The 13,639-nt window shown below is 39.3% G+C and overlaps 1 protein-coding gene across 1 annotated transcript in view; it reads left to right on the top strand.

Annotated features, from left to right (window-relative positions):
- Positions 1-13,639, top strand: part of ARID4B (AT-rich interaction domain 4B) — an 89,681-nt gene that overhangs the window by 24,238 nt on the left and 51,804 nt on the right. Inside the window, exons 3-5 of the mRNA XM_034060475.1 lie at positions 7,389-7,499; positions 12,823-12,888; positions 13,480-13,570. Of these exons, the coding sequence (XP_033916366.1) occupies positions 7,389-7,499; positions 12,823-12,888; positions 13,480-13,570 (268 nt within the window). The remainder of the gene's footprint in view (positions 1-7,388; positions 7,500-12,822; positions 12,889-13,479; positions 13,571-13,639) is intronic.

Raw genomic sequence — 13,639 nt, 5'->3', positions numbered from 1 at the left:
TTTGGGTCACGTGGTCCTTCGTGATTTTAGAACCTGCAAATCCCTTCCACATAGCTTATTTTTTACTCAGAGTGGAAAATCAGCTTTTGCAGCTTCTCAGATCTTTTAAGACCTTAAAACTAGGCATTACACTGCTCTAACTGAATAATTAGAAACAGAGGTATCGTCTTTGCACCTGTAGAAAACGCTAAAGACTTTAGAAGTTGGTTTAGCATTTCCATACATCTGTCCACTAGGTTCTGGCAACTTGCAGCTTGGAACGGGGGGGGGGGGGGAAGGTAACGCTTTTGCCACAATGATGTGTTGTATAACGTTTGCTTATAAGACTGGTGAGGTGTTACTTAACTTCCTGTGGATTTTCAAGTGACACTTGAAGTAAGTTTCATTACAAGAAACCTCCTCCCACTTTTAATTTAGATATTTTGTTTGATCATGATGCTCCTACCATAATTTTAATTTGTGGGCAAAAGTTGGTAACATTGAACCATTTCCTTCAGAAATTTCAAATTATTTGTATTGCCTTTTCCTGAAATGTACAACAGTAACAAACAAAAATATCAAGACAAAATCTGATTTTTCAGCCAGAAGAGAATTTGCCAAAAGTACATTGTTACTACTCTCAGGCTTTCTTGTCATAGCCTTTTTGTATGACTGCCTTTCAGTCTGTGTTGTAGTTTGGAAGTTTATAAAGTAAAATTCCTTCTCTTTCCTGTTGAGGTGTCCTTTCTGGGAGGTAAAAGATGAGCCAATGTATTTACTTTTTGAAAGGAGTTTTTTATCTTAGGGGCTTTGGTCTTTGCTTCAGATATTCTGTTTGTCTCTGAGGAGTTACGTGTCTCAGTAACATAAGGTTTGTAGAAAGGTTTTGGAAGGTTCTCATCTTTGTCACTCTGAATATACACGAGGAGTGTATTTGAAATCAACTATAAATATACTACCTGCCAAATTGAGTATATTAAATATGCTGTAGTAATAGGGTTTTTTTTTTCCCTGAAGATGTCTGCTATTACTGTAAAGTTGAGTGTCCTAACCACAGCAGGTTGAGCTGTAAGCAAAATCTTGTACTCTTAATTACACTCAGCAATTTAGTTTATGGAGAGACTGCAGTGTGTGGGCAGATCTGTGCTATTGGGTGGAACTTACTGTAGTTGAAAATATTTAATAATTCTTACATAAATATCTTTGTAATTTGAGAGAAAGTTTTTTAATTGAGGGTTTTTTTTCACCTGTTTTCATGGAAACAGTTTTTCATGGAATCAGAACCTGTGTAGGAGATGTTGGATTTACCCTTTTTAAAAAAAAAAGTATTTTTGCAAATTGAGTCTTTTTGATCCTTTGTTGCCCCAGTGGTTTCTGAAACACTGTTGAATGGCTTTGAGGTGGCTGCTAATTCTGCAGGGTGGAATGCAAGTTTACATTACTGGTCATGTGAAACTTTTGCCCTTCATTAGAAGATTTAAGGATCTGGCTGGGTTTGAGGTTGAAGAATAGGCTGTTATTGATGGGTTTTCCCACTAATCTGTGGGACTGAGGACTGTAATTGGAATCGTCAAGTATGTATGGGATGGTTCTGCTGGCAAATTGTGTGCTTCCATCTGATATTATGGAATGTGTGCAAGCCATGAGGAAACACTGGAAATACTTCACATTACTATAGATGGCAGAAGAAGGTTTTGCAACTGTTCCTCTTGCGTGGAATGGATGAGAAGAAAATCAGATGTTAAGCCTTATGATATTTCTTTCTTAAACACAGGAATCTGGATGCCTGGCAGGGGTGGGGGATCTTGAATCCTGAGCAAGCATTTTCTAAACTTCAGTAATTGAAAATAAGCAGATGTTAAATTCCCATTTTAAAACTAAAATCAGTCTGTCCTTTGTGGACTTTGTCCTTTGTGGGACTGTTGATTGGTTGTAGGGGTTTCTTGTGGGTTTTTTGTTTGGGTGGTAGGTTTTTTTTATGTGGTTTCATTTTGCTTCTTGAAAATGTTTCACTAGTTTCTTGAATCAAAAGTCTTGTAGGATAGATAAACACTGAATTTTGAATGTTTAATACAAGCAGAAATCTTGGCTTTTCAAACTTTGTAGATATGAAAGACAAAGTGAAGGTACAGGCCCAGTTTTCACTTTGCATATGAATCTGAAAGCAGTTCTACAGGCTTTCCTACCATGTCTGCTGTGTTTCTAGATTGAATATTTGATCTTGTTTTCATGTGGTTTACTTAGAACATCCTGTGTGTGGTGCAGAGGAAATACAGATTAGGAGATAGAAATAATAAATTCACACATGCTGTATTAGACATGCTTATAGGCAAAGGACAATGTAAAGCAGTTCTTATCAGCTGTTGTACAGCATGACAGACTTTACAGAAGACTGAATACAGCAGTGCAGCACAGTTGACAGAGGAGGTGCAAGGATGATTTCATCCCACGTAGATGGAAAATATCTTAATGTCTAGAAAAAATGGCAAACCGACCTCTTTAGCAGCCATAAAAGGTATGAAAAAGCCTGATGGTATTGGTTTAGACTGCAGTGTTAAAATGTTTATTCCGTGTTCTGCAGGGTCTGTGTATTTCCTTGCTCACACGTGGGAGACCAGAACTATTAATACCGATGTGAATGTCCAAATGCAGAAGATGTGCAGGTCGTTTTATGATGTGGGCTTCCAGCCATTTATTAGTCCTTCCAGGCATAATGGGCTCGGAGGCTGGAGCAGAACCCTTCCAGCAGCCTGCCTTGCCTGCCAAAGAAAATTCAGCCACTGAATTGGTGGAAATTGCTGACTGGTCACCTAGAGACTGCTCCTTATTTCAGGGGAAAACAGCTTTTCAGCTGCGGCAGCCTCTTCTGCCTGTAGAAAATCCTGTTCGTCCACAGTAGTTGTGAATTCAGATAGCAAAGAAACCATTCATCCTTACTGCTATTAATAAAACAATTCAGTAGTAGTATGGCAGGTGCCCATTAGTTTGGGTAACCGAACGGACAGCAGAAAACTCTTTTTATCCGTTTTTTCTCACCCGAGGGACCGCCAGGAAGTATTAAAATCGTTTTTTAAGTGTTGATTTGGGGTGTACAACGGAACACGCATTTATAATAGCGCCGTTCTGGAGGAGCTGCACCCACAGCTGCAAGCTCGCAGGGCAGCCCGGCGACCCTCAGCTGGGCGCGGGCTGCGGGAATGCTTCCGCGCATCTCTGCCCGGCAATCGCCTTAAGGGGACAAATTTAGTCAGGGCAATCCACGCTAATCTGCCCGAGCCCTGCGCGCCTTCGGGCAGCGCGAGCTGCAGGGCCCTTCGCCGCCTCGGTCACACAGAAACTTCTGGCAGCTTCCCGGACCGGGGCCCTCCTCTTAAAGCGGCAGGGCCCGCCGCGGGTGTCCCGCCCGACCCTGCACCGCTGCCGTGAGCCCGCAGGCGCGACTTGCAGTGGCCGTCCCTAAGGAGCTAAGCGAAATCACTGCGAAGCCAGAGCATCGAAGCAGCTGTCTGCAGCTTGTAATGTTCAGCTTGCAGTAGTCAGCACCCCAACTGGAGCAAATGCTGGAGAAGGTCTCGCCCCAGCCCCTTTCCAAAACAGATCTTCAGTGCCCCCAGCTAGGCTGCACCTCACAGTCCCGAGGGAGCGGTGACTCTGGTACAGCCCTTCTCCGGTTTCCGTGTGCAGAAGGATGTCCCATCTCCCCTCGTCACCTGGCAGAACCAGCTCTCCTTTTGGTAGCCTGATCATTAATGAAAACAAAACAGTGATCACCCTTGTAAGCGCCTGGTGGGTGGTTTTGATGCGGCTCTTCAATACCAGCCTTCTGCCAGTACTTAAAATATATATATATATATGTATATATATGTATATAAAGCAGATCTAGGGATTACCAGCAATTTACCATCAACTTCAACTTTGTGCTTTCTTCTTCTTGTGTGAACTGATGGATGTTTTGAGAAAGTATAGGGATGTAGAAATACTGAGAGAGGAAATCTACTGTGTATGTTGAAGCTGCTCTGAATGAATGAAGCTCATGATCTCATTATAAATAAATGAATGATGGTGTGTGCAGGGCATACTTCTCAGTTTTTCTGTTGAGCAGAAGTTTATTGATGATTTTATGATATCCCACTGAAAAGGTGATTCTTCTTTACAAATTATAAAGTGCAGAAGATTGTGTTCAGACACAAAATGTAAATGCAAATTCCATTTTCTTTCATTTAAAATAAAGTTTGAGACTACAGCCCAGGGATTTGGACACAGCAATATGTAAGACCATAGTACATTAATACATAGTACATAGACCATTATAGTACAGTAGTCTCAAAATGAAGCCTTTAATAATTTTAAGAATCTGAAAACTTTTTTTTATTTTAGGGTTGCCCAGCATTGGGTCTCTGCCATACCCTTAAAGGTCATTGAAGTGCTTCTTGTTAAGATAATTTCAATGTACTTGTTACATCTTTTTGAAGATTACTGTATTATGTTTTCAGATTTTAGCTGCATTTTAACGTAATATTTTATTTTTGGTATCCTGCACTGAACAGCAAAGAAAGAATAAAAACAAATCCTGCCAAAGCACGTAAGAATTAAATAGGCAAAGACACATTCACCCTGAGTGTAAGGATGTCTATTAAATGATGTAAGCACAATGCAGAGAAAGGATAACAGAAAAATAAAAATAGCTGTATATTTATTTTTAATTTCTATCTAATTTTGGTGGGATTGAGTAAAACCTGTTTGAGAACAGGTGATTCATTTAGAGCTCGTGAAAATGACAAAGTTGTGGTGAGGACTATTTGAAATTAATGTCAGACTTTGATCACAGCTGTTTACTTTTCTAGTTCGTGTTCTCTGTGATGCATCACATCTTCCTAGTTGTTTTAATTTACCACTTTCCACTGATGCTATCAGTCAGAGGGAAGTATTTTGATAATCTTAGTCAAGTGATTTGGGTAAAAAAGCCCACATAGTTTGTGTTTCAACAGAATAATATGATTTCAAAAAATTGTACCCACTGAAGATTTTGCATGGTTATTTAAAAATATATAATGAGTCATAGTGGTAATTACAGAAATGCATTTCATCAGTATAAAATTTCTTCTCAAAGGCCAGTACTGTATTTTTACAGTGGTAAGCAAATGGCCCATATGGTTGCTATTCTTTGAAATTACTCTATTTATAGTGGTATGGATTAACTAATTCCAGGGAAAGGAGTTAGCTATTGTAAAAGTAACGTCAAGAGGTTAGTGATTGAAAGTAACTTCCATGAAATCAATTCTTACAGATGTTAATTCTTCAAACGAATATTATCTTTTGAGAGAAGCTTTAAAAATACAGCCAGAGTAGTGATAATGTAATCACTAATATTGGTGTTTATACTCTTATTAAGAACTTAACATTCTGGTTTAAAGTTTGATTGTTGACTTGCCTGTTCCTCTGCCATAAGCTTCCAAAAAGGTGAAGATGTAAGCTTCAGATTGCAGACTTAGTTCCCAGTATTGTAAAGCTGAAAAATCATACTTTCTTTTCTGTAAGTCAAACTTAGAATTATGAATTTGATTTGCTGTATAGAGAGGTATAGACTAATACTGTCACAACCAGCTCTTGAAGTGTTTGTTTTTAGGGGAATTCTAGGTACATGCATCTCTGTGAATCCTTCTGGGATCTGTCTTCTGAATGTGATCTCCATACTCCATACTTTAAGTTTGGAAGATCAACTGTCATGAAAGATTTACTGGCTGTGCTGGAACCAGTGAAAGAGTTTCTTCACTAAACTGTTGGGGAGAGCTGGAAGGATGCTTCCCTCTTAGACCTTTACTGAATTTGCAAGAGAATGTATCACTATTTTCCCTCTTCAGATTTATATTGTGGGAAGCAGCTGCTACTTAGTACACTTTACTGAGAGTACTGTTAGACAAACAAGGAGGGAGTGAGTTTCAGAATCCCAGCACTCTTAACAGATACCTCATTAATCTCAGTTGAGTTTTACTGTAAAGTCTGGAATCAGATCAGATACATGTTCATGGATATGTTACTACCAGAGTAGCATATCCTACTACTGTGCATGCAGTCACGCACCATGCATGCAGAGACAGAGAGGGAGGGATTCATTAGAGCATTCAGGTTTCTGATGATCTTAACAAGTGCATGTTGATAGGAGTTTCCTAATACTCTGAAATAAATTCTGTTAACTGAAAATGAGAGGTAGGCTTGAACAGAGTCAAGGTAAAACATTAATGTAGAATTAACACTGTAGCATCTCATGACTTCAAATTTCAAGTTTTGCACAAGTTCTATATCTGAAAATAATTCATCAAAGCATTCAGGTACATACTGGCATGCCTTTACTTCTGATGTATTAGAGCTGAAAATAGACAGTGGGAATTACCTGATGCTGAGTGCAAGCACCTCTGTATCAAGCAGTAGCTCTGAGACCTGTGAGGGAGATTATCTCTGTATTCTTCCTACAGAGAGCCTGGATGTGCCAGAATTGCCTCTTGTAAGCTGTGTTTAAATCCGTAGGAGTGCAGAAACACGATGTGGGCTCTCACAACCCAGCTCTGGTTTTGGGCTGCATGGAGGCTTGCAGCTCTTTGAAACATACCTTGCTTCTGTTACTTGTCACCTTCTACCTTCTCTCTTTTGACCCATGTTGTGTGAAGAGATAGAGAGGTGTTTTAGTTATCTAGAATCTCCTCCCCAGATTATGCTAGGTGAGGCTGTATGAGAGAGGAACAGAGCCTTCATGAGCTCACTGCAGACTAATCAGACCCATATTCTCCTAACCCCCGAAAACATTTATTTCCCTCCTATTTCATGTCTCCTTGTTTGTGTTATCACCTGTTCCTCTGTTGCTTGTTACAGAATGTTGTGTCTTGTCTGGGTCCTTCACTTTTGTTTTGTGTTTATCCTACTGCTACTGTCTTTCCCTCAAACTAATCTTATGTTGAGAGCCTACCTATATAATTTTCTTTATTCAAAAGTGGAAAAAGCAAAGTGTCTTCAAAGTTGTTCTACTTACTAATGAAAATGAACCTTAATTATCTGAGGGAAATCACTGTCTTCATGAGACTCACCAGATCTTGAGGCAATTAAAGGAGGAGGTAGACACTTGTTGAGCTTCAGTGTTGCAGCGGAACTGGTCATCTTCTGTGCCTTCAGATGGTGCAGAGGTTGGAGGCTTATGTGGTTCTTGTTGCAGAGAGCTGTGATACCAGTTTATTATGTCTATGGTAGTCACTGCATGATTTTAGTGTTGTGTTCTGTGTTTCTCCTGCAGTGATGTACATATGCTGAGTTTTATTGGGCTGTTTGTAATGCTCTGTCCACAAAAACTAGTGAGACCATGACAGCTATATTGCCAGTGGCTAGTAATTAAGACCCAGTTGTTTTCTTTTCTGTTCCAGGCCATTGATGAGCCTCCCTATCTCACAGTGGGCACCGATGTGAGTGCAAAGTATAGAGGAGCCTTCTGTGAAGCCAAGATCAAGACAGCAAAAAGACTTGTTAAAGTCAAGGTATGTGGTTTTCCTGTGAACACTTGGGGGGGGGGAAGTCATCAGTGTTCAAAAGGCACAACATGAAACTTCTTTACAGTCTCAAGACAGCTTTCCTTTCTTTGAAGGCTGGCAGTGCAGTCTTTGAAATAACACTAAGCTTATCTTTTTTGGAAGGGGAGGTGCTCTGCCCACCTATGTGTAATTAAATACATTCTTTCACTGCTTTGTCATCTGCTTACATTCAGTATTTGTGGCCTTCAGTGCCATAGGCTGACCTTAAAGTAATTGGTCAGAATATGACAAATGGATGCTTGTGGCTGAATGTTACTAGGAAATAGCTAAACCTCCTCAATGTAGGTTTAATATGGATTTTTACTTCGGAAATATGGGTCACTGCCATTTAGCAGTGGCAACTAGATAATACTTCAGGAACAGGATGAAAACTTGCTGTCTTCCAGCAAAGGCTTGGAATATTTGAGTTCTGCAGAATAGCAAGCAGGGGATCTCACCTAATCTTTATGATGAGCAGTTAATGACTGAATGAATCAATATAAGCAACATGCAATACAAAAAAAAATCAGAGAAGGAATGTAAGAGATTTAAACATCCCTTGGAAATTTAAGGTATTATTTCTAGAAATAAAGAGAACATTGTTTGGCTTGTTTTTATTATATAGTAAGTCTACACTGGAGAATGGCCTTATTATTTCTGTTTGGATAGTGTTGCCCTCAAAGCTTGTAATGGGGGAGCAGGTACTATTTTTCTGCTCTGCTTCTTAACCTCATACAGAAATGCAACAAGAGCAAGGCTCAAAAGCATTTATGAAACATAAATTAGATTGTTGCTCTGCAACAGAGTTGTAGTGGTGGAGTATTTTTCTTATCTACTCTAAATAAAAGTGAAAATGCGTGAATTGTGAGTGGTGATAACCTGTTACAGAAGAGTCTCCATTATGAACTGTCATGCATTACTTGAGTCTGCTATGGCTGATTTTTGCCTATAGTGTATATGAGGGGCAGCACAGGCTAGCTCCAAAAGGCCTGGTTGGAAGCGCTATTGTCACTTACTTGATAATAATGTAAACATGAAGGTTAGTCTTAAATCTGGAATCTTCAAAAAGTCTTTAGAACAAATTAGTGATCTTTCATAGCTCTGAACAGCATCATCTGGTCTGTGCTTTACAGTACCATTGAGTTTAAGCAACTGTTGGCTGTTAAGTGTCAGTATTTAACTGATCTAACAGATACAAGAATTTATGTTGTGCTTAGTGAAATCTTAATTGCTTTCAGCTCTTCAGAGGGCTTTCAAACCACCTTCTTAGATGGGCACTTGCACTTATTAATCGATAAGTGTTTTCTTATGGGTTTATTACTTGCAGTTTGGTCACTGCTATGTTTTGTAGAAAGATCTTGAAAAGGAATAGAATCTTTACTGTAAGTTGTTCGTAGAACCTATGCCTAAAGCCCTGTGGATTCAAGTTTGTGTGTTTCTTTGCTTTAACTGTATAGCTTAAGGCAGTTAAGCCCCAGTACTGTTGTTGCTTTGTAGAGTAATACGATTTGTGGTTGAGATTTTTGTGTGTAAGTGCTGTAACAGTATCTGTTAGCATTGTCCTTCCCCCACCAGGAACATGTATTCCCTAAACTTAAGAGTGACCCCTTGTTTTTTTTTCCAAAAATCTTTTCAGCTCTTTCTGGCACATGCAGACTTACCACAGTGTTGGCTCTTAACCAGGATTCTTATTAACAGGTGTACTTTGTTTGAAATTCTAGTAGTTTACCTGCTGCATTTATTTTCCCCATGTTTAACAGTTTCTTGTGGTCCCAGTATGTTTTATGCCCTATTTTCCTAGAACTACTAGAGGAAAAGGAAAGTCAGTTAACTTCAGGATATCAGTTTTAGTTTGAAGCTTTCATGTAAGTTTTATGACTGATGCTCTATTGAGAAAGGAGGATGTCAACAAAATTTTGTCAGTGTGCATCATGTCATCCTTGGGCAAGTAAAATACACTTAATTGCATCTCCTTTTACCTGCTTTCTTCTAATGAAATGTTCTTCTGAGAATATGTTGAGGGATACGATACCTTCATAATAACTTTTCCATCACCAGTACAATTTAATAGTTTTATTCAATTTAACGCAAGTGCTGTGTGTTTATCGTTTCGGTAACAATAGGTGCTGTATTTCACAGTTCAGTGGTCTTTCACAGGTTCTGTACCTGTTACAGAATTTTACACACTTTGGCATGAAGGGCAATAAAACTTAAGATTTGCCTGGGCCTGTGAGAAGTGTTGAAGGCAGAACGAATTTGACTAATGGGCAAGACTTTTGGTGTTAGAAGAGTGGTAATCCACTTCATAGGATCTGTTACAGTTTTTGTTAGAGACATATTTTAGCCAGTTTATTTTGACAGTGTCTCCTAAAACAGCACCATCACCTACACCCACTTGTATTTGGGCACCTTCACAGAAGTTTCAAAAGAAACTGTGCGTCTTTATTAAACAGAAACTAGAGAAGCATCTTCTGTGTAGAGCTTACCAGGACTGTTTTCAGGATGGTGAAGGAAAGGGGGATTCCAGCTGAATTTAAACAGATGGATGATGTGCTGAATCATGATTTTTATCTGAGACAGAAGGGATTCACATGAGCAAATTATCTCAAGGAGCAAAAACTGTTGGTATCAAAAATCTCCTTTTAGAGAGTTGAAGACCCAAGGCATTATTTAAGAAGAAAAAAAACCATTCTGGAATACACAATAACAATTTGGTTTGTTTATTTTTCATTGTAGTGCGTTGTGCCTGGCTGATGGGTTTGGATAGAGTTTCTTTTGGCTGTGAAATACATAGAATCATAGAATAGTTAGGGTTGGAAAGGACCTCAAGATCATCTAGTTCCAACATCCCTGCCGTGGGCAGGGACACCTCACACTAAACCATAGCACCCAAGGCTTCATCCAACCTGATCTTGAACACTGCCAGGGATGGAGCATTCACTACCTCGCTGGGCAACCCATTCCAGCACCTCACCACCCTCACAGTAAAGAATATCTTCCTTATATCCAATCTAAACCTCTGCTGTTTAAGTTTCAACCCGTTACCCCTTGTCCTATCACTACAGTCCCTAATGAATAGTCCCTTCCCAGCATCCCTGTAGGTCCCCTTCAGATACTGGAAGGCTGTTAAGAGGTCTCCATGCAGCCTTCTCTTCTCCAGGCTGAACAGCCCCAACTTCCTCAGCCTGTCTTCATATGGGAGGTGCTCCAGTCCCCTGATCATCCTCGTGGCCCTCCCCTGGACTTGTTCCAACAGTTCCATGTCCTTTTTACGTTGAGGACACCAGAACTGCACACAGTACTCCAGGTGAGGTCTGACAAGAGCAGAGTAGAAGGGCAGAATCACCTCCTTTGACCTGCTGGTCATGCTCCTTTTGATGCAGTCCAGAACACGGTTGGCTTTCTGGGCTGTGAGCACACACTGAAGCTGGCTCATGTTCATTTTCTCATTGACCAACACCCCCAAGTCCTTGTCTGCAGGGCTGCTCTGAATCTCTTCTCTGCCCAACCTGTAGCTGTGCCTGGGATTACTCTAACCTAGGTGCAGGACCTTGCACTTGGCATGTAAAAATTACAGAAAATAAATAAAACTAGATGTCTCTAAATGAGAATTTTTATGCTGGATATTTTATGTGAACTAGCAGTGACCACAGGTTTCAGATTACTTTGCTTCTGAACTGAACTTTTGATTTCTAGATAAGTCTCCTAAAAGAGAGGAGTAAATTCATGTCAGATTGAACTTCAGAAGAATAGTCTTTGCTCAGTTAATTCATAGCCTGATCCTGTGCCCGGCTCTCAGGTGACAAAGTACGATGTTATCTGTCAAGTGGACAGAAAGTATTTGTCATCGGTAGGTGGGATGATGCAGCTCTAAAAAGAGCATACCTTTCCAACAATATGTATTGTTGTGGTTCTGTCAGGAAATGGGCAAGATGACTATTTCTTTATGTAGCACCTGGAAGGTAGTCAAGCATTTTAGTGCATTTGTGTTCTAATCAACCAGTCAAGATAGGTGCTTCTTTATCCTGATTGTAGGTGCTGTTCTCAGCCGTTTGCTCCTTTCAGGGTCTACAAAACTTTAAATGCTTCACTTGAGGATGTTAAGTAAGAGAATTTGTGTTAGAGAATGCTGTTGTGCTGAAGGAAATTTTGCTGTTGCTCTGTGCTTTGAGAGGGGAACTCAAAAAAAAAAGAATTGGGTACATTTTGTCAGCGAAGTCCTCAGATTTAGTGGAGGATTGTTGTAGGTGAGAGTTACTGTTACACAGCTGAATCTCATGTTACATTCTTACTTCTTATGAACAGTAAATAAACCTGCATATACTTACACCAAGTGAAAGTGTTGTGGTGAACATTAGAACATCATTTGTATGCATTAATAAGATGTACATATGTTCATCAAATGTAATACCAGAACTTTCTCAGTCTCCCTGACTGTGGAAGTAAAACTTCAGGTGGAATTGCTAGGAGGATCCTGTAACTTTCAGGGTGACCAAGTTAATTTTGAGTGAAATGAATGGTGGATATTGGTAGCATCTGATATGGATAACTTAATCATATGTTTGGATTCCCAGCCTTTTTTTTTTTTCCCCCTGAGTACATCATGCGTATGATTAAATATGCAGCCAAACCCAGGGGAAAATACCTTGGAAATACTTACAGAATGTACTTATTCCAGTTTTGAAAGAATGAAGAGTTAACTGTGCATCTACTTCCAGTTAGCTAGCAGTGTGTAGATTAGGCTGACATTAATTTAAAGCTCTTTGTTTGTTAATATTGTCTAGTTGACAGCAGTGTCATGTATTTTTTTGTGTGAATTTTTTAACTGTGATTGAGGGAAATGGGTCTTACTCAGCAAAAGCCCTCATGATATGGGGTTAGATATAGGTGCTAAAACTGTTTGATCTCAGAGCATTGAAATATAAATGTTTCTTAAAAAATTATTTCTGCTCAGAGCTTTTCAAACTTTCTTGATGTGGTACTGGAGCAGTACAATTCCAATCACTGGGAACTGCGGAGATCATTTTGAGCTGTTAAATGTTGTTGGTAAACTGTCACTTCTTTTTAGATGTAATGGTTCTTTTCTGAAAGATAAATATTTTGAAAGTTTTGATGATTATAAATTGTGTCCTAATTTCTAAAATATATGAATGAAACGGTCTTCAGCAAGTGGAACGATTATGGTGACTTAACTGTAAAGTTGAGAGTAAGAGAAGGGTCTACTGACATCTGCGTGTCTTTATGCTGCTCAATTGTATCAAGTGATTATCAGTTAAATTATGTTTTTTAGGTAACTTTTAGACATGATTCTTCAACAGTGGAAGTGCAGGATGACCACATAAAGGGTCCTCTAAAGGTAATAAATTTGTTTTATATTTTGCTAACACTTTAAAAAGCACTCTTTTTCAGTATTTGACATGAATGTATATGTGCAATATGGGGTGAAAGTGGAAGGTTCTGTTTATTACACAGGCCAGATAATATGATGAAGCATAGAAGTGAATGCTGCAGAGTTAGAGTTAGTATATTCTTCATGTTAACTTCTTCCTTTGTAGCTAAAGGGCATGCCAGCGTACAAGCTGATGCAAGTCTCTTCTTTTTGGCCTTAAAGCTAAGAAGTTTGGCTGACTGTGAGCTTTTTAGTTACTGTTGCTTTGGAAAGCTCAGCTGGAGGATTTGATGGGCAAGCTCTTACAGAAGAGAATGACATCACTCAGATTGGTTCTTGTTCCCCACCTGCTGGCAGGAAATAATCAGCTCAGTTAGTTGGCTTATTTTAGCAGAATGAAACAAAGAAGTATTGAGGGATACAAATATATGTAAGTGAAAGTGGAAAAGCGTGGTATAGTTAATTTCTAACCTGTTTCTCTGTTTGCTAAATACCAAAGTGTTAACTTTATTGCTTGTTTTAGAAGTTTTGCAGTGCTAAGTAGCTTTTGTATTTTAGGTGGGAACTGTTGTGGAAGTGAAGAATCCAGATGGAACATACCAGGAAGCAGTTATCAACAAATTAACAGATGCAAGTTGGTACACTGTAGGTAAGAGAAATTGTTATGTATTTAAATAAAACTTATGACTTAAAAATAAGCTTCTGACCTGGACATACC

This window comes from Melopsittacus undulatus, chromosome 3 (genome assembly GCF_012275295.1).
Source record: "Melopsittacus undulatus isolate bMelUnd1 chromosome 3, bMelUnd1.mat.Z, whole genome shotgun sequence".
Taxonomy (NCBI): Eukaryota; Metazoa; Chordata; class Aves; order Psittaciformes; family Psittaculidae; genus Melopsittacus; species Melopsittacus undulatus.
This window is presented reverse-complemented; position numbering and strand designations above follow the sequence as displayed.